This window comes from Dermacentor silvarum, chromosome 4 (assembly GCF_013339745.2).
Source record: "Dermacentor silvarum isolate Dsil-2018 chromosome 4, BIME_Dsil_1.4, whole genome shotgun sequence".
Lineage (NCBI taxonomy): Eukaryota > Metazoa > Arthropoda > Arachnida > Ixodida > Ixodidae > Dermacentor > Dermacentor silvarum.
This window is the reverse complement of record NC_051157.2, coordinates 51615534-51637175: the sequence shown is the minus strand read 5'-3', so window position 1 is coordinate 51637175 and position 21642 is coordinate 51615534. Positions and strand designations below refer to the sequence as shown.

At 44.8% G+C, this 21642-nt stretch overlaps 1 protein-coding gene across 2 annotated transcripts; it reads right to left on the bottom strand.

The window, feature by feature from the left end:
- Window positions 1–8338: 8338 nt before the first annotated feature.
- On the bottom strand, window positions 8339–21576 carry LOC119448108 (intracellular coagulation inhibitor 3). 2 transcript variants are annotated; one of them, XM_049665587.1, is made up of 3 exons: window positions 21381–21576; window positions 10600–11471; window positions 8339–8699 (listed from the first exon to the last, which is right to left on the bottom strand). In XM_049665587.1, exons 2-3 carry the CDS (start codon window positions 11460–11462, stop codon window positions 8387–8389), a joined length of 1176 nt encoding a protein of 391 aa, XP_049521544.1. In that variant the 5' UTR covers window positions 11463–11471; window positions 21381–21576; the 3' UTR covers window positions 8339–8386. The 2 variants fall into 2 exon arrangements, with proteins under 2 accessions (XP_049521544.1, XP_037567508.1); XM_037711580.2 differs by lacking the exons at window positions 8339–8699; window positions 10600–11471 and adding exons at window positions 18395–18722; window positions 19619–20490.
- Window positions 21577–21642: the final 66 nt, after the last annotated feature.

Here is a 21642-nt window from a genome sequence, read left to right as displayed (position 1 = left end):
GGTGTTAGTAGCAGCTTGGGACCGGCAGCTGATGCCTGATGATACGAAGAAGCAGGGTATCTCGGGGTCGAGTTTAGTGTAATGAGTCTTGTAAAAAAGCTCAGGTCTATTCATTTTTTTTTTTCGTAAGGAGAGAACAGGAATGTTTATATAGAGCTACGAGTTGATTTCACGATTTGAAAATAAGTGAAAAAATTCCGGCAAACGATTCCGGCGTGGAAGCCAAACTAACTGTGCATTGAGGGAGGCACACAAAATAAATTAGCCATTGTTGTGATAAAATTTGTAAGTTTATTTACGCATGGTTCATTACTTTCAACAAAAAGAATCTCCTTCTAACATTCTCCTATTTGTAACAGCCGGTAATTGGGGCTGCTTAAGCTTTGCAGCCTGGAGCAAGTTAGCAGGGATTCACGTTACTGAAAGGCCGGCGTACTTGTGTTGTCCTTCTTGTTCTGCCTTATTTCCGTGTTGAAACGCCTACCTTTCTGTCCCCTCCATCCCACGTAACTGTTCTGGTTGCCCGTGACAATGTGAACTTTGTAGTTTTCCGGTTTTTGATGAGAAGGGAGGAGGTATGCATGAGTCAGGAAGAACTCATCCAATGCTGTACAGCTTGAAAACGCAACGTACAGGAGGTACTGTGACGGCCAAATGTGCTGTGAATGTGCCCTATGCATTGTGAATACGTGCCGCTAATTGCCTGTCCTAGCACATGTAGACCCCACCCCTTATGTAATATCCCCTCGATGGCGTTTAAGGAAATAAAAAGTTAAGTGCTTGATTAGGAGGCAGTGCAATGAAAACCATGGTAACTGTCTCGCTCGGTGATGGGCGCCTCAACCACTGTCAGGACGGTGCAGGGAGTTAGATAAAAATAAAAATAAATAGAAAACGTGTGTGGGTTAAGAAGAGAATGGTAACTGCTACACATGGCCAGCTCGTACAGGCCTTAGTGGTTAGTCGAATCATGTATGGCTTACCATACCAAATCCTGAACAGGGAGGAGGAAAGGCAGGTCAATACGACAATCCGACCGCTTTCAAGGCTGCTCTGGGCCTGCCTAAATTTACCTCCACGGAGTGCATGCTAGCTTTGAGAGTGCACAATAACGCACATTGGGTCACATCTCGACGAACTGAGGCAGGCCACTCTGATGCGACAGAGGGAACACCTCAGCTTCACAAAAACTGGTATGGCAATATTGGCTAGAAGAAGAACAACTTTATTGAAACAAAAATCTGATTGCTGTCTATGGGTGAAGCCCTATTCCAGGGCCCCACTGGCTTCTGCGGCTCGGCGGGCCTGGTCGAGGGTCGCCAATTGGCTTCCCAAGTCCAGTTTGGGGAGTCGCGCCTCCCTCGACCAGTTAGACTTAATATGCCAGCACACCCCCATTTATCTCACCGAACAGGCCGTACCTCTCCCTCCTTCGGTGAGATCCGAAATTACAGTAGCTCCAATTCCCAAGACCATGCATTCCGAGTACAAGGAAAGGCAAAAACCACGCGCACAACACATTCAATCGATGTACTCTAATAACCATACGTACTACACGGACGCAGCTGCGTATGCAGAGGCGACCGGGCAGCGCTACCAAAGGAGGTACGCCCTGGTAGTCACGAGCGTGATCTGACAGTAGCAAATAACCGCGTCGGCCAGGGCGGGATCCACCACCTCGGCCGAAATGTTAGCAGTGGCGATCACACTCGCTCACGCGGAGCGTTCGCAAAGGGACTCAATCGTGGTCTCGGACACCCAGAAGACATGTCGCATGTTTCTCAAGGGGAACGTGATTGTGGCTAGCCTCGCGATAATCCCCAAATCCTTCAACCACCGTCATCGCCTACTGTGGTGTCAGGGCCACGCGGGTGTACAGGGGAAGGAAAAGGCTAACGCGTTAGCTCGAGGATCTACTAACCAAGCGACGGCGTCCTCTTGTAACCCCAAGCACTCGCACTATCCCTCAAAAATCCCATCAATTTAAATTCCAAGGACATCCTTGCTCATCAGCGCGGAGTCCGCAGAAAATACCCGCCGCCTCACCAATTTAACGAGGAAAAGGTCGTCGATTGGCGTAAAATACAGACCACGGTATTCCCCCAACTAAAATTGCTAAACGCCATGTAACCCACTCTCTACAGGGCCAACGGCCCTTGGTGCGGTGGCATACCTACCCTAATACGTATAACCTGGGAGTGCACTAAGCATCATCATAGGTCAAATACCAGTAACACAATGAAGCAGTGGGAGGCACAGCTCGCCCACTCCGACCTGGCAAGACAAAAGTAATTAATTATCCAAGTCAGCCAGCTGGCAGAGGCCAGTGGGGCCCTGGACTGAGAGGCTCCGACCACCCCTCCTTACAATCCTTCCCTGTCCAATAACGTTTCTATTCTATTCTATTCTATTCTATTCTATTCTATTCTATTCTATGGTCGCGGAGTGAAAGCATGTACGGCAAGAGTGCATGATAGTCCAATGCAGCCTTTCGGTTTAGGCCGAGGCACATGCAGACATACACTCGAGCGGAATGACCGATTTCCTCCGAGACACAAGAATAACCATGAGCTTTACAATATGGCACTTGTCGGCTATCGTTCTGTGCCTGTGGTTGCATTGCTGGGCAGGTCATTTTTATCACTATCCAGTTCCTAAATTTATGTTACCGCTACAGATTACCATTCATGAGCATATATACAGTATACACCTACAAGCAAGGAGTGATAATAGTGGAGGAGTGATATCCAAGCAACGGGTGCGATAATCAAAAGTCGTACAGTACGCCATGAACTCGAAAAATACGCCACAAACTCGAAGTTGGAGATGCGCTGGGGGAGACCCTGGTCTAGACTCATGCTAGATGTGAAATAATTAAACCTTGCCGAGTACATCTGTCCGCTATCCATGCGTACGTACCTGCGCGCTCAGACGTGTACCTCCATTTTTCTCGCCAACAGCTTCATACGTTATAAGGACAACACGCTTTACAACATTCACGGATGTCGTACTCATCAACGCCAGTGAAAACGACTTTCGCTGGGCTTCCGTGTTGACCGTACTGCAGCTGCGCGCCGGCAGCCAGCTCAGACGTGAGATGTGTCGCTTGAGTAGCGCGAGATATGAAGTTGGAGGCGTCCGCGTGGATTAAACCGGTCAAAAAGGTGTACGGCGGCACAGACGTTGACTTAAAGAAAGGCGCGTAAGACAGCAGACAGAGTAAAGAACAAAGGATGTTGTTGTACTTTTCTGTAGTTTTTAACATGAATGAGGTATATGTTGGGACACACTAAATAATTCTTGGTTAAGCCTATATAAAGGGATTAATCTAAATTAATCACACTAAATTACTCTTGGTTAAGCCACATTGCGCGCGACTTACCTGCGTACTTTTCAATGTCGCGCTTCCGGATCCCAGGCTTGAAAATGCTTCAGTATAGCTGGCGATCTGGAGTGCTTCTTGAATTTTGTGCGTTTGGTGACGTCGAAAGAAACGCGCCGCTTTCTCTCCATTTGCGGATGCTTCGTTGCAGTGGGAAGCGTGATGCGGTGAAAATGTGTGAGATGGGCAAGGAGGTGGGGTTATTTCTCCTGAATTGCGGGGTTCCTGAGCCTGGTTTGTGGCGACGCGGCACGGTCTTCCTTCCCGGGACGATAACCTGAGAGGTAGTGCTGCTTTGGGTGTGACCGCCACGTGTCGTCGGCACGCCCTTGAAGTATCGCGTTGAGTCCCGCCGGACTGGGACATCGCAGGCTGCATATAGACTATTTTGCGCGGGCCTTCCTTCTGCCTTTCCCCTACGCAGAGTAGCAGTCCAGAGGCAAAGCTCCTCCGGCAGACCCCTCTGATTTTCTTACATTAAAATGTAGACCCACCGTGGTGGCGTAGTGGCTATGGCGTCGTTCTACTAAATCCGAGGGCGCGCGATCGAATCCCTGCCGCGGCGGCCGCATTTCGATGGAAGGGAAATGCAAAAGCGCCCGTGTACCGTACATCGTATGTATGTTAAAGAACCCCAGGTGGTCGAAGTTAATCCGGAGTCCCTCACTACGGCGTGCCTCATAACAACACCGTAGTTTTGGCACGTAACAGCCCAGAATTTAAGTTTAAATTCAAATGTTCCTTTCTCTCTCTCTCTCTCTCTCTCTCCCTCTCTTGCGCGCTCCTTTGCACCAGTGATCCTGAGGCCCCAATAACTTGTGCGGTCTCAAGTCCCAACAGCATAATGTGCCGTAAAATAAAGCGTGCTTTCGACTGGGCTCAATGTAAGAGACACTTCTTTCTATGTTTTCAAGTAACAGATATACGTGTAGCTTACCTCAAGCGCAGATATTGAAAATTTTGCATGTAATGTGGTCGAAATTAATTTGTATTTGTGACTAGCTGCAGCAAAAACTGTTGGAAGTCTGCGGGCCTCTGTTCTGCCGACTTCGGCTCGCCATTGTCTTTCTTGCCCTCTCCATCTCCTCAAGTGAAAGAAAAAAGCGGAAGCCTGCCAGGGTCCCTGTTTGTAAACACCTAAACAGTCTATAGAAGAGCGGGGGAGGCTGTGCAAGCTTCAGGTGGCTTCTTATGTATTTTATTATTATCTTTTTATGTTGCGAGGGCAGCTGTACAATGAATGCTTTGCAGGATTTTTCGACACCGTGAGCTGTTATGTATGCCTAGTGAAGGTCATCGGATGAGTCAGAGTACGGTCAAACAGTGAGATGTTGCAATAAGAGCAGCCGCGCTGTGCCTGTGCGTAGTGAGAAATTGAGGACACGCCAACTGCATTCGTGGCACGTGATCTTAGTTTCTCTCTCTAGCGGTCTTGTCGCAAACCAAGCGATGTCATAAACACCCACTCGCACATGCACAATACACAAAACGCACACGCAAGCGCGCACGCACGCACGCACGCACACACATGCAACACGCAAACAAGCGCATACACACACAGAAAAGGCAAAAAAAAAAAGCATAATGCCATCTCAGTACGGTTGGTTCGTTTACATGAGTATCCACGCTTTCATTTTATTAACTGTACCTGCAAACATTGCGTCGCCGATCTCAAATTGCCTGCTCGTATAGTTGGCGATGAAAGCGGAGTTAACGCGGAGTCGAGAACATGCTCGTTTTTGTTATCGAAGTCGATCTCGCAAGTGAGTAGGAGTAATGTATACAGATGATATCGCAGCTCTTGCGTGAAAGCGAAGGACACCGGTAGTTACCTCTTTTCTTTCTCTCGGGTATGGAGATGAGAAAAATGAACCTTGGAGCACGATGCATGGAATCCTGTTGCCTAAACACCGACTCGGTGACACTGCGACAAACCACTGACATTAACGTTCTATCAGAAATTGAATGTTACTAAAGAGAGAATCACTAAAGTCACTAAAGAGCGCGAGGGACTCAGTTTGATTAGTAGGTCACCCTTTCGGAACGCGATCTGGTGCGATATTCGTCAGAGAAGCACTCATAATTTACTAAGAATACGACGAGCAGACTTGTATATTTAAAGTCTTGCGTACCAAGAGGCGCACTGATTGCATCATTCGGAATTCACGTTGACCAAGGTATTTTCAAGCGTTTATGTAATTTCTGTGAACAATAAGTTCATTAATGTTTCCAGGTGGCATCTTATTTAATTTGGAACTACTTGTTGGCATCGGGAAAAACACTATACCGTAACTTGTGGGAGGAGCTGCACAGTGTGGAAATTGCAAGATGATTGCCACCGCCAGTTTTTTGACATCACGCCGGTTATTTATTTATTTATTTATTTATTTATTTATTTATTTATTTATTTATTTATTTATTTATTTATTTATTTGTTTGTTTGTTTGTTTGTTTGTTTGTTTGTTTGTTTGTTTGTTTGTTTGTTTGTTTGTTTGTTTGTTTGTTTGTTTGTTTGTTGTTTGTTTGTTTGTTTGTTTGTTTGTTTGTTTGTTTGTTTGTTTGTTTGTTTGTTTGTTTGTTTGTTTGTTTGTTTGTTTGTTTGTTTGTTTGTGTATTTATTTATTGCGAGCTGCCCCTAGCCTCAATTAGAGGCTGTTGCAGGATTTGGGAATCATTAAATGATTTTACACAGTGAAGAACTTGTATACGTGCACAAAAAGTGAATATTATGAACTTAGTAATCAGTTACCCAAGAAGAAAAAAAAGAAAAGGGGATCACAAAACAAAGAATACAGTGCATATCTGTAGCGCAATATATAGTAAAAGAAACTAGTACAGTTGCTGATTTCTGTTAACTTCTACTGAGTATATTAACTCAGACAGCTTCTTGAAAAGGCGTCACTAGAAGCACAATTCACAAGGTCTTGCGGCAACATACTCCAATCCCTTACTGCGAGCGGGCATAAATAACAGTGTGGAGTCTGTACTCTTTTAAGTGTTTATTGAGCTTATTTCTTGCTAATGCAGACTGTGTAAGTGGTATATATTTTGGAAGCTGAATCGAAGCTGATTGTTTAAAAGCTGGAAAAGCTTTATAGGTTAAAATTTTACAAGTTTGGTAGTAGTGGCTTCAAAAAAAAAAAGAAAACGCAACGGTCATATTTGTCATATACAAATCTAATTACCTTTCGGTCTACATTTTCCAATATCGCTGCGGTTGATATATAGTGCATGGACACCATCGTATTATACCAAACTGCAGTGTTGGTCAAATTAGGGACCTGTAGGTTAGAAATATATAGTTTCCGAGGATGGAGATATTAATATTCCTTTTAGCGAGTAGAGTCCGAATTGCTTCTCCACTGATCTGTGATACGTCTGAGTCCCACCTTAATCTGAAGAGCGCGAAATTTCGAGAAATTCGTACTTCCGAACCTGCTTGATTGTGAAGTCCTCAAGTATTATGGCGTCATTTTTTAATTTATTTATTTAGTTACAGTCACGGAAACAGTTTTTTCGAGACTGACTAGCACCGACCATTCCTGACACCACTTATTTTTCAAAGTGTGTGGTTAAGAGCTACTTGGTTTTCTGGGCTTTTGATTACTTTGCATATTACATAATCGTCGGCAAACATGTGCCGAATGGAATTAGTGTCACGCGCAACGTCATTTAAATAGAACGAAAATAGCAGAGACGCTAGAATGCTGCCTTGCGGTACTCCAGCCAAAAAAGATGCAGGCTCAGTTGCATGTCCATCGAACAGAACATATGGATACTTGCCAGAACGAACATCTATAACCATTTCGTTACCCTGGTTTCTTTTTTTTAAGAATTTCGACAATTTTGTGAATAATTTTATTATGAGAAACGCGTGAAAACGGTTTTTATGGATCAGGAAGCATTATATAAACTTGTTTCTGTGAATCTATTATTAGCACGATATCGTAGATGGCCTCAATTAGCTGCGTTGTCGTAGATAAGCATTTCCCAAGCCAGTGTTGATTAGAATCAAAGCGGTTATTTGCTTCAACAAAACAGGCTTAAGCTGGCTGTAGAAGTGATCGAAATTCAGAGTTTCGTATTGGTAGTACCTTCATGAACAAGTACATATTTGCTATTGCTATTTGCAATTTTGTACAATCAGCGTGGATTGTACCTTTGTCTAGTGACTTTTTATAACTGAGAGGCTGATACTTTGAAAGCCACTGTGCGTACCGCCTGACAAAAAGTATTTGGTATATGAGGCTCACTTCATTTCTTGACGTCAATATTTAGACAAAGAGACAACGTTATTGATTTTGATAGAACGATTTCTTTCATGGGTATCGATTCGGTCTCTATTGGGTTTTCGCAGTTGCAAATTCTTGCAAATTTGCGCACTTGCACACCTCATCAGGACGTTTGATGCACTACAGACTGCTGATAATTCTGGAAAACAACTCAACATAAGCATATATACTAAACTTATGACCTTTAGTCGAACACAAGGCAAGTTTAACGTGCACTTTTAACGCTTCTGAATAATAAAGACATTCTTTTACAGATACCATAAAGCATTCATTTCACTCCAAGATTACCAGAGACTTAGCGAGTTGATTTATATAGATATAATGCTATTTTTATATAGTATTGCTTACACTGGGCTATTCAAAACAATATCTTCATGTTGCTACACTCACTACATATGGCAGCTTGCATACTTTGTAATTATTATCTCTCAACGGGAATTTTCATCTTCTATATATGTTCAACCTAATCATACAATCTAATCCAGTTATCTAAAATCTTTCTAAACCACGTGACAGGCTTCATCGTCAGTAACGAGGGTGCTTTTTACGAAGCGTCGGCATGGCCCTTGACAAAGGACTGCTTAAATGGCCTCAGTTGTCTCAGTCTCAGTTGAAACCGAGCGAAAGCAGGCCATGAGTTCACCAACATCTTTCACTAGGAAGAATACAATTCCTTTAATACGTCCGGCGTTCGCCACGTGGCCAGGCGTAATCACAGCTTGTTGACCTCTCCCACAAACAGAATGCCGTTGTTCTGCGTGCACCGAATGAGAAAGAGGAACGGGTGGTTAACGCGGAACAGTCGCGGAATTGTAATAGTTTTTTTCATATCCATCCCGCTGACGGCGGCAGCCATGCTTCCGGCCTCGTCCACCCTCACGACCGCCTTGTGCACAACTTCGTCCAGGCTCAAACCCTTGCTGCCCGTGATGCCAGACATGTCGGCTTTCCTCGAGTCGAAGACGCGGCGCACGCCCAGTCTGATGAACGCCCCTCTAAGATGGTACTCGGCCTTGAACTCGACCCTATGCAAGGCGCAAAGACGAACGATACAAGGTGAAATGGCGATCAGGAAAAGAAGAAAGAAAGATATTTCCGGCTCTGCGCTAAACATTCATCAAACGGCGCATCTCAAACAGCGAATGGTCTCTCCTTATCACATTTATTCTATCGTGCCTTAGCTATGTTCCCAATCGCTCAATTTCTAAAACACATTACCAAAATCTCAGTGACGACGACAAGGTACGTATTGAGCGCGTTTCTGCATGGCCGGATCACCTATTAGGTTCCTTGATGCCTTAAGGTTCCTCAGTCACTTTAATTGTTTGCAATGTTTATTTAACAGTGCAAGTATGAATGACAATGCTTGCAATTTTCATAAATGATACCTCTATTTTTAAAACTACTATTTAATTATTCCTAAATGTTATATGTATTTTTTCCAGGATCTTTTTTTGTGTTTTCTTCTTCATTGTGAACAAAATTTGAAGTATTCTTATATGTTATTTCGGGGCACGTAAATAAACAATTCAGTTCAATCCCAACACGTTTTCTCGCTTTATGCCACAATTAAAAGTGTTTAATGCATGTGTAGAGTACATAACATCTTTGTTCAAAGCATTATCGAAAGCGCATTTCTTTTGAAGAATATGCTTTCCGCTATGGCCGCGTTTAGGTTTCTCATCTAATTATCTATGCAAATGATGATACGAGTAACGTAATGCAACCTTGCAAAATGTATGGGCGTCGAAACTGAACTACATGACACAAAATCAATCGAAGAGCCTGGCGAGCAAAACACTTATGATGAGTTTAGTGTCAACATAGGGCTCCCCTGGCCCCTGATTGGGAGCTTAAGGTTTGAGTACCTATTGTTCTTGGCTGTAGATTTTTTTTAATTGTCAGACCGCGTTGCCTATAAGAATTATATAGAGATTCTTGTCACCCTCTCATTCTTCTCGAAATAAGCTCCGAACATGCAAGTCCGGCAAAGTCGACTGGTCACGCACAACAATGGTGCCTTTGCTGTGTTTATTCTTTTTCGCTTACGCTGACATGAACATTCATTTCAAACCAGCATGATATGACCTGATGATATATCGGCCAGATTGGTTCAAACTGAATTTTCATTTGGGTTACCGGCGTAAAAAATGAAACGCAGCACATTAGCACATTTATCTTCAATTATGTTCTTGAGTATTCCAATGACATTGTTAAGAAAATACATTATATAGCTACTTGCGCAGGGTGACTGTTTGGGTCGGGTTGGGAACCCATTATCGTGAGTCTAGAGCACGAAGGCAAAACAAGGGCGTACGCAGGACAGGTACCTTGTACTTTTCCTGTCTACGTCCTCGTTTTGCCTTCGCGCTGTGAACTAACGATACTCGTGCAACGTTGCAAAATCAAAACCCCATTTCTGGCGAAGCTGTTTCTTTCGAGCAGTTGTGCTGGTAATTATTTGAATGCCCTAAATAAAATCGCACTCCTTAAACTTTGCCAGCAAATGACCCATGGCATGAGTTCTGTTCCCTGGAAGATTAAACTTGATGCTGCAATTGGTGGGTCGCAAAACTCCGGCAAAACATGCTTACAACGTTTGTATAACGTTTTAGAGCGCTGCGGTAAGGTGTTTTACTGCAAAGGCCGTAATTAACCCACAACGTGCACGGGCCAATAACGTGCGCACCTTCTTTCCACCAAAAGTGTATTCGGTGCCGCATTCAGTTCTCCTGAGACACTGTGAAACCTTGAGTAAGACGTTGGCATAAAGTTTTCGACTACTTGCATAAATAATTTACCGCAAAGGCCGCTGGTACCTTAAACACGTTAACCGTTGCGCGCGCATTAGCGATAACGAGATCCCCATCATCAACAAATTTAATCTCGCTGCCAAAACCAAAAGGTGACTGGGAGTATATTTACCTCGGAAGGTATATATCGACAGCTCTTTCCGTCAAGTTCTTCAACGCAGCTTCGAAGGATCTCTGCGAAAGATGCCTCAGTTTCTCAATTCCATTCATGGCCCGAGGAAGAACAATAGTCATGCTGTAGTCTCCGCCTTGGTAGGGCAAGTCCACAATTTCAGACGCCAATTCGTTGGACAGTCCGTAAGGAACCCTGATCACGCCGTTCATAGTCTTCACGAGTGTCGACGTCTTGCCGTGATTGAAGAACGGTAGCCTTTTCGTGCGTAACTTGTCGAAGGGGGTCGCCCAGACGCCCTTGAAATAAACGCAGCTCAAGAGCACGAGCTTCGTCGAGGAAGGAAGAGGTTTTTTAAACAATTTCTTTATGTGGCCGCGCGTCTCGTTGGAGACCCACTTGTTAATTTTCTGAGTGGCCTCGTAACTATCCTTCTCGAAGTCGATGCTCATGAGGTGGGTGCCGAACGATTTTTTCAACGTATTCGCGTATTCAGGCTTGACCTTGAAGCGGCGCTGGATTGCGGCTGCGGTCACGGCGTTCACAGTAGAGTTGGAAGGCGCCAGAAACCGCTCAGCGAAGATTTTATGCTCGTGCATCACTTTTTTCTTCGGAATGTGGGCCGACTTGTAGCCCAGTCCATTATACAATTCTTCCTTCGTAGAACCACGACATCCGCCGTAGACCATTCCCATGGCGGCGGTCAGACTGTACGGCGAATAGAACACGTTCCGCGCTCCAGAACGTGGTAGGAAGGAGAGAAGGCGAAGTCCTAAGTCGTTGCTGGCGGCTGGTAGGCCCGTAAAATTGCTTGCCGAGCACACACCGAGCGCTGTGAAGACCAGCAGCACTGCTTTCGTCATGATTAGTTCCTGAAATAAATACACAGTTAATTATAGAGATATCAACGCTGGAGGACTTAAGTATGCGGTGAGTGACGGTCACGTTTACGAGGTGTAATAACGCCTCAGCTTCTAGCCACTGACATAGAAGCGAGTTGATCGTGGCGCTTTATGAACAGGTATGCATATGAGCAAAAATGAACGAAAATGACGCTGCGTATTCAGGCACTGTGTTTTATAATTACACGAGGGCTAAACTGTGGATGAATATGGGAATACAGGAATGCGTCAGTGCATGATAAGGAAGGCAACGAGTGTGGGGGCATCCTCTGACGCTGTGTGTCAGGCGAAGTTACGTGGTGTCCTATGATGCCAACAATACACGGATGTGACAGGATAAACGTCGCCAGCGTGATGCCTCCGTAAACAACACATCCATGCGAGTGGAATGGCACATTGTACACAGGCTTTGTCGTGATGTTCCCGTGTGAGTGCGTCTTCAAACCATCGCGGCGGCATTGGTCGAGCTAAGGTGTCTTCGCCAATATTTACGTGACCACGCGGCAGGAGCGAATGAGGGGAAACGGGCTGTCTACATCCCGAGAGGCGAGGGCCCTGTTTAGTGCTTAGAGACACCACAGACAAGGACTCTATCGAGTCTGGTAGCCTGGTGACTCTGGTGATCATGACGGTAAAGGGACGTCTCCGTGCCGTGCCTAGACGCTGGGACATACCTTTCCCTATAGGACATCCGTGTACGAACTATGGTAGATACTGTGCTAGGAGGGTTTTTGTTTTCTTTAGTGATACCAACAGGAGGGACAGGAGAGCAAGCCGAGTGCTCATCTTGCAAGATAGCAGTTGCGTTTACCCTCAGCTTATGCTTCCTCCTCTCGTTGTCAGTATGCCAGAGTCAAGCTTTTCAGCAGCCGTCCGCAAATGAGAAAAGGGCTCCGAACCTCACTCTGTGTTTAGTCTAAGGGCTCAAAACTCTTATCGCAAAGCTAAGTCATCTTTCACTAATCTGCTTGCGTAACCACTACATAAGCTGTGGCATAGTCATCGCGAGGAGGTCCCCGGCTTTTTTCTCCCCTGCACAGTTGTGCTACCAAGTATGTTTTCAGGGGATCGCCGTTGAACACAGCGTCGCAACCTGCCACCACTACCGTTGCTATTCCTAAGCGCTGCGATATGTGCAAGTAATACACACATCTCCAGGTAAATTAGCTGAAGAGTTGGAACTGCAGTGTTGTCTTTGACATTAAAAAAAAGGACAGCAGACTTCAGCAATTCTTACGGCTGTGCACTCATTTACTACAACAGCAGCATGCTCCCACTATGAGAACCACCAGCTAACTTTTGCTTGCCTGCTTCTTCCTCAGATATTTGCGCTCAACCACTACGCGGATGGGCAAGAATCCAATGGCTACGTGGTTTACGGTTGTGGAAGGAATGGGTGTGGTCATAGAATTCGGTATATTAAAAACTGACGCGCGACTTAATACAGGTACAGGGCCAGAGAAGTGGAGATGTTTACTGTTCAGCAGTGACAGCTTGATGGAGGAACAGCTGATGTGTCTGTGATGCAAGGTTTGTGTGAAGGGGCAGCCACATTGGCATGAACACGTACTTCGACCTCTCCAGCTGCTTAAATTGTTTTGCTTTCTTATCTCAACAGTGCATCTCGCGAGCGTTCTATAGGCAAATCTCGAGCGCTTTGTTTGTCATTGTAATCAGAAACTCTACAACTTGAATTTTTAAACATTTTTCTCAACACGTGAAACTTGTAAGTATCTCCTTTTCTTTTAGAACCAGATAGTTAAGACTCAACATGCCAAGTACGCAGCAGCAGTAAGCGAAACATTTTATTGTGTTTGAACCGAGCAACCCGCGAAAATATACCCTACTTAAAGCACTAAGTAGCAAGCGGAGGGTGTAGTCCGTTTTCCTTTAGTCTACAGCTTTTCATTATATTCGAGGTGAAGGACAGGGGTTACCAATACTTCAGCCATCTTCAGATAACATACGATATTACGCTGCATCCAACAACAATTAAAGTTGCCAAATGAAGTGCCTGGTGCTCTCACTATCTATCTTCGCAGATTCATCCATGCACGGTCACCGAAGAAACATACCAGTGTCGCAAACCCGTTGTTTCGCAACGCCTTCCAAGTCTGGTTTACGCGATGCATGGGGATCATTCAAGTGCGAAGGCCCTTTGTCCCAGACAAAAGTAATCGCAGGGCAAGAGACAATGTTCACTTTTGAAGCCAGGTTGTACCGTGGGCCCAATCCTAGCTCGTCAACCATTTGTTTGAGCATTAATTGGTGCCGTCGAAGAAGTGCCAGTTGAAGTGGGACGTTACCTTGAATGAAACACCAGTGTCGCGAACAAGTACAACGCCGCAAGCGTTTACAAAGGTCATCGAGAGTAAGAATTCATTCAAACAAAGCACTTGATGGTGCTGGGGGCGGTGGAACTGATTTGTTGATTTATGGGTGACTGTATGCTGGTCGTGCTGCGTGGACTGACAGTATACGCGCAGTCTGGCTTTTTGCCTTTATTGAGGAAGTTACAATGCGTACCCTTTAAAATGAAGCCTATCATCTAATGACAATGAGCTGTGATATTGTTGTCTACACGTGAAGCGTACGGGAGGTAATTGCTGGCAAACATTTAAGTTCTCGAATATGCACGATATGAATACACAGGTGTGAGCCAAGCTGTATTGATCGTATTACGACAGACAGCGAAAAGGACGACTCCGGACACTTCGAAGCTCACCTACGCAAAATCAAATTGTTACTGTAATCTTTTTTATTATTGTACATTGTATTTTTGCACTATACGTCTGTATATGTATGTATACGTCTGTACATATAATTGTCTGCAAACGGTCTATTGCCGTCCTGCCAAGAAGGCCTTCAGCTCGTCAAGCTACTAAACGTACTATAGCTTTTACTAAATTCTCCTTCCTTTCACGCAGAGGAATATAAAGGAAATGAAAAATTTTAACTGAACGCCTGGGAACGCTACTGATTCCGTTGAAACGTTCTTCGATCAAATGCAGATCACGGAATTTTTCGGAACTTCACTACGCTTCGTTTTCATAATGTCAGTTATGCATTAATCTGCGCTGTAAGGATGTTAAGTACGATAGCAGGTTACCGCACTAAACATCACACTTGCAGACTGGTGTTTTCTACTGTTTTTTACTTAGCTGTCGAAGCTCTTAAGCAAAGTAAACGTATGCGCACCAGGTGCCGAAATTAAACGCGAACACGATGAAATGTATTAAGACGTAGCGTATCCATTTGTCCATATGACATTGTTGTGATTCATTTTATAGACGGTGAGGTTTGGGCCTCTATAAAGGACATCAAGTACCCAGTTACCCCTCGATCACACATCGCGATATAAGTAATTGGGCGTAAAATGTGTTTTCTAGATAGCGTATTCCCAATTCCGTATTACCCTAGCAGTAGGTGATTGATCTCGGTCACAGATACCGAATTCCGCTCTCTGTCATTGTTAATATATTCACTGCAATTAAATGGCATTGGGTGCGCAGAATTCATTTCGAAGTAGCAATTCACAGCGCGCACTCATTCTCTGCGGTCAACTTTTCGTCAAGCTGGTGTGAGCATGCTGTTTATTAATATTTCCCCCAGTAAAAACCATTATGTAGAGAAATGCATCTGATATACGTCTTGACAGCCAATATAAAGCTGATATTTAAAGAAAAATTGTGAAAAAACTTGTGCGACTTTGCATAATCGTGACACAATTACCAATGGTATTTTTTTATTTTTCATTGCGCGCTGAGTCGCGTACCTCAGGACGTTCATTAAAGTTTTACATCCATCCATCCATTAAAACGTGACATGTCCCGATCCGCCCCTCCCCACATTTTCCCGCGCTACGCTATAACCTTTAGTTCTTGGGATGGGGGCAGGCACTTTCAACTTGGTCACATTCTGCACTGACACTTTGGAAGTTTACGTCTTCGGTCTGTAGCTCCCTCATTTAAAACTGAAGCTTGAAATTTTGTCGAATATTTTGCAAAATACACATTTTATTTGTTCAGCGTTTCAACCCGATGCACCCAGAAGTTCTCTCGCGGCACTTCATAAAAACATTGAAACACTTCGGTCAAAAAACGTAAAAAATTGTGAATAAGAAAAACAACACGAGGGGGCCAACCAGTTTCTTGTGCGTTACCTTTTGCTGCATATAACGCGCTTGAAGTTTCCGCAAATATACATTATCAGTTCGCTCAAGAAAAAGCCCCGTTGTGCATAAGCAGACCAGTCATTCACATTCGGGTAAATCTATGGAGTCTATAGTGAGAAAGGCGATACTAGTAGCGCGCAGCCTTAATATTCTTCATTCCATGTTGGTGTGTATTGAAACCTTTTACTGGCATCTAATTTGATGTCACAGGTGTGTTTTTCGCACACGATTCACTGACCCGCTAGGCACGGCTTCAAACTGCAGCAGAATCTAGGAACGTTGCACGTGATATTATCTCGTTTGATGCATTCTACAATGTACATTTGGGGTAGTGGTGGGGGTGTTGCAGCAGACGGGGTTAGCTTGGTATACACAACCGGCAATTGTTCCGCCTGAGCCTCCTATGAGTTGAGATCAGGGGTGTGTAACAAGGTGTCGATGGACCACATGAGCACAGCGTATCGAAGCCACCTACAAGTGTACACGGACGGGTCGGTATGTGCACAAACATCTGCGCAGTGGCATTCTGCATGCCCTCTCTTGATGCGTACATTTGTCGCACTGCAACAAACGTATCAAACGTTAACACCCGAATTTACGTTTATGCGCAGAAGGCGTGGCATGTGATTCGAAGGCTTCATATGCACCCTTAACCCTTTCAAACCGCCTATACGTTCTGCAAACTTGCCAGGAATAATATAACGGGGAAGCGCCTCCTTTTAAGCGAGACTAGCCGTGATAAATCTGAAGTGTTTCTTATGGTGTGTGCGTTATAAACTCGTTAAATAATTGATAAATTTATTTTTCGACAATGTGCCGTAATTAACTCGAGCTCCATGTGACCCTTACTTCATACATACTGCACACCGGTGGTTCTTGCATCCTCAGATGATTTGGAAGATTTGTCCTATTCTGTGCCACATGCAGAACTGTTTCTTACTGTTAGAACACTAATTGAGGAAAGTGATGTTCTCACTTTTGAGACGGCTGTAAGTATAGCTGCTGATAACCTCATAATCTTGCTAGAAATGTATATTTGTTCGATGTTTGATTCTTAAAATGATCAACTTTGCATCCATAGTAGGACAGACAGACAGGCAGGCAGACATGAACTTTATTTGGTCCTGAGGAACTACGTGAGGACCCCCTGTGGGAAGTCCGTAGTAGTCGCTGGCCGCGTCCACGTAGGGGCAGGAAGGCCGTGGTCCTCCGCCCTTTCGCAGGCCCTCTGGACAGCCTGGAGTTGGACTGAGAGTACGCTGCTTTTAAGGGCATTGTCCCTGGCCGTTTCTTTGTTTAAAGGTGCGTTACGTAACGCAGGGCAATGCCAGAGCATGTGAGCCAATGTACAGAAATTCACACCACAATCTGGACAGTGTGGTTCTATATTTGGGGCGATGTGACTTAGAAAGCCCCTCGAAGGAAAGGACCCCGTTTGGAGCATCCTAAAAGTCGACGATTGAGACCTGTTAAGCTTAGGATGAGGTAGTGGAAAACTCCTCCTCTCTAACTGGTAGTGAGAAGCTATTTGTAGGACATGTGCATTTTTTTTTCGTGACGCTCTTTTCTGTCCGGTTCCTACTTTACATTGTGTTGGGCCCAATTACATATGTATGCCCAACAAGAGGTAGTGATCCATACACACGCCCACCTTCGGTCTGTGATGATGCACATTTATTTTTGGCGCTCTCAACATCCATGTCTGGCAAAGAAAATCCCGAAAGAATGGATATTCCGAGCTATGCAGCCTAAAGATATATCATTTTGAAATTTAATGCAAAATATTTATCCAAACTTTGTGATTTCTGCATAATGGGGATGCTTCATACTAAAATGTGTAGTATGGATAACGATATGTCATAAGGCTTCTAGTCTGTTAAACTCGGCAATGACAACTCCATGCATTACAGCGTGGAATTGCATCGCACCTACCACACCGATAAGAACTAGAAGAGAGGCACTTCCATCACTTGCTACTAATCCTCCCATATGTGATATCAGTTTTATGGCTAGACGAGCTTCTTAGGCATACAAACGGATCACTTACCCCGGAAATATAACTGTGCATTGTGCACGTGGGAACCACGCTTTCTCGATACAAACGTTATCACGCGATCGACTGACCAGACGGAAAGAGTGATTAACAGGGTGTTTCAAAGGCATGTCACTGATGCATCTTTACGCGCACCTTCAATGTTCTGTCGGGACTAAACATATAATTTATGAGCACCGCACGCTAGCAAAAAAAAACAAGAAAAAAAACACATAGTGACTTAGGCAGGCATGTTGAGCAGGAAGTAAGCTTTGTGACTTTGAGCGCATGTTTCTTTTCTTAGTGTCCTGCTTCTTCTGATATATCTCATTCTTTAGATCTTTACATAAGGTGCGTGACGTTACGAAAAGATAGTCCAGTTATGAGTTCGCCCCTTCACGTTGCCTGTCTTTCTATTCCTAACCAGTCCTTTGTTACACCTAAGCAGAGCCTCTAGCCATGAGGTCCATCCAACTATCCCCTGTCGCATCATTCCTCTAGTGATACCGGTGGAACTATGGGATCATGGATGTATTAACGGCCCACACGAATAGGCGATGAACGGATTAGCCCTTCCTCTTTCTCTGGGTAACACAGTTGGTCCGTGTTAATGGTTGACTGGCAGCCTTTCGCTGTGTTTCACAGCGTTGGTGAGACTATAGCGAAGGCAGTTCCTCGGTGCTCTCATACTTCGGTCGTTCACAACCTGTTGACTTCACCGACAAAGAGGATGCTGTTGTCGTTTCTTTTTCGAATGAGGAAAAGAAACGGGTGGTGTGCCCGGAACACGCGCGTGAACGAGTAAGACTTGTGCAGTATCGTTGCGGTGGCTGCGGCTGCCGTGCCTCCACTTTCGTCCACCCGGATGACCGCTCGGTGTACCACTTCGTCCACGTGCAGGCGACCCCTGTGACCCGTGATGCCTGACAGATCGGCCTTGCGTGGGTCGAAGATCCTTCTCAGGCCGAGTTTGGCGAGCGGCCCGCTTAATGAGTACTTGGTCTCGAACTTGAACCTGAGTTTCATGAAGAAGGAATGCGCGCAATTAATAAATAGCTTGGGGAGACGTTGTATCGCATAAACACGATGACACATACATGCCAATGCAAAAAAAAAGTATGCATTGTTATACGCCACTCAGGACTTCTTGTCATCTTTGAGGTCGACAGCGTGGAAAGCGACTAAAAAAACTGCCTATAATGCGGATAGTGTTTATGATCAGAATTGATTTAGAGTTTTCGGCCACAGCTGTTACAAACCACATCTAAAGTGCAATGAAAGAAGAGAAAGTTTTTATTTAAGCCATCTGAACCCTAGCTGTAGACATTATCATTATTATTATTCGCATATTATTTATTATTATCTGTGTTAAAGAAAAATGTCGGTGCCTGGAGGCGGCGCCGGCTAATCCTCGTTTCTGAACGGATTACTTACTCCGCACAAAACGCTACAAGTGCTGCAAGCAACCCCCCCCCCCCCCCCCCTAAGTCCTAAAATAAAAAAAAAACCTATCAACTGTTCCAATTACACGATAAATGTCCCTGGGCATCTGCAAATTAGATCCTTGATGAGTGTCACGTTACAAATATGAGCTCCTTGTTACGAAAACAAGGAGCCTGTAATGTTTCCGTGACATCAATCCTGTCAGTGACACACTTTCTCCCTTTCATCATATCACCTGACAAAACTAACTTTCATCGAACCCTTGAATAAGAGAACTTAAGGTAACCTTTAAGGCAGTGAGCCTCATCTACATTCCCAATCACCTGGCTTGAAGAGTCTTAAGTGTCACCACAGCTGCCACTTAAAACCTTAGTCTTCCTAGTGGAATGCATATTCTCGTATCTAACGGCTGAATTGACTTTCTTTTGCTTATATGCCTTGTACACGTACCATAAAGAAGGCATTTACCTTGGGAGGTACACCTTGACAACTTTCCTGACCAGAATCTTCAGCGCTGCTTGGAGGGTACCCAGCGAAAGACGCCTCAGTTTCTTGACGCCCATTCTGTACGAAGGTAGAATAATTGTCATGCTGTAGTCTCCGCCTTGAAAGGGCAAATCCAGTATTGCGGATGAAAGTTCCTCGGAATATCCGTGAGAGGTATTAATCCGACCACGCATCATGTCCGCAAACACTGGCTTCTTGCCATCGTTGAAGAACGGCAGCTTCGTTGTTTCCGACTTCTTGAACTGAGTCTGCCAAATGCCCTTGAAGTAGATGATGTTCAAAAGCACCAGTTTAGAACTACGCGGGAAAGGGCTTTCCAACAGTTTCTTTATGTAACCTCGAGTTTGACGGGAGACCCATCGGTTGATATGATCGACGACTGTGCTTCCATTCTTGTCGAAGTCAAGACACAGCACGCGAGCATCGAACGCTTTTTTCAAGGTATCCACATAGTCACCGAAGCATCGAAGGCTTTCGCTAATTACTACCGCGTTTGTAATGCTCACGGTCGACTTAGAAGGCGCGAGCAAGTTTTTGGCGTAGGTTATGTGCTCTTCAAGCACACTCTCCTTCGGGATGTGGGCCGACCTGTAGCCCAGAGTATTGTAAAGCTCCTCCTGCGTCGTACCCCTTGATACGGCGTAGACCATTCCCATGGCCGCCGACAAACTATACGGAGAATAAAACACGTTTGGTGCCGTGGATCGAGGTAGAACTGACAGAAGTCGAAGGCCAAGGCAGTTACTAGCAGTTTGTAGTCCCGTAAAATTTCTTGCTGCGCATGCGCAGACAGCAGTGAGGACGAGTAACGCGACCTTCATCGTGTTTATTCCCTGAAACAAATCGGAACACGTCGTGAAGAACATGACAAGAAGATGGCAGTCAAGTTAAATGTTTCACGTTGTTCAGCTGGCGATTGCTGGTGGGAGGTTCAGAGGTAGGGGAGGTTTAAGTACCAGGTACTGGGGACTGTTATGCGAACCCTGGCGGCTCCGGTGACGCAGGACACGGATTAATCGCTGCGATTGGTGCGTGCAAAGTTCAGGCACATGTGCAACTTCATTTTTACGCGAGGGTTCGTGCAAGCGCATATAAGTGTATACAGTTGTGCAAGCACAAATGTGCTCAGCTGTTCTTTCTATAAACAAGACGCACTTTACAAACCGGTCACATGTTACAAACCGGTAGGAAAATATCGTTGGTAAGTCATAATGTCCCAACTGTAGGCTCTGGGCAACAGAGTTCTTTAGCGCATCACTAAGTGAACAATAACGACCGTGTTTGAGTTACCATCATGTATATGACACTTCATCGAAGGTCTTAGCCACACTTATTATAAACCATGACATACAGCCTGAACGCAGTAAATAAAACATTATGTATGTAGCAAGGTGTGCAAGGTACGACAGTGATTTTATCGCACTTGGATAAAAAGCTTCACTTAGCTTTCAGTCGGCTCAGATTAAAATGGACAGGCATAGTCAGCTGCACATATGCCTGAATGAATACATCAGCTTACAGTCTGGAGCAATAGCTACAGCAGAACGTAAAATTCTTCAAGAACACCAAAAATAAATTTCGCGACTGGATGCCAAATTTAAAGCACGTGAGAGCAAAACGTTGTGTCTAAGTTTTGTTGAATAAAACAACTTGTAATGGCACCACACACTGTTTTAAAACTTGCATAATTCATAGATTCACTACTAAGATGCGTCATCCTTACCTGAAGGCAGTTCTGAAATATTTTTCAGCGGGTCCTCTGCGTTTGCCGTTCAAGGCTTGGACGCTTCGATCCACCACCGTGTGGCCTACACTCCGTCCCGATGCACAAGGCACGTCACCGCCAAAGAATCGTTTCTCAGGCCCCAAGAAAGCATCGCCTCGTGATGAGGGCAAACGTCGTTGTGTGCTTTCGCAGTCCCAGCTGTTAAATAGCATGGCGTGACAGCCTTCGCAGGTTTGTCATTTATTTTAATCCATTGGTT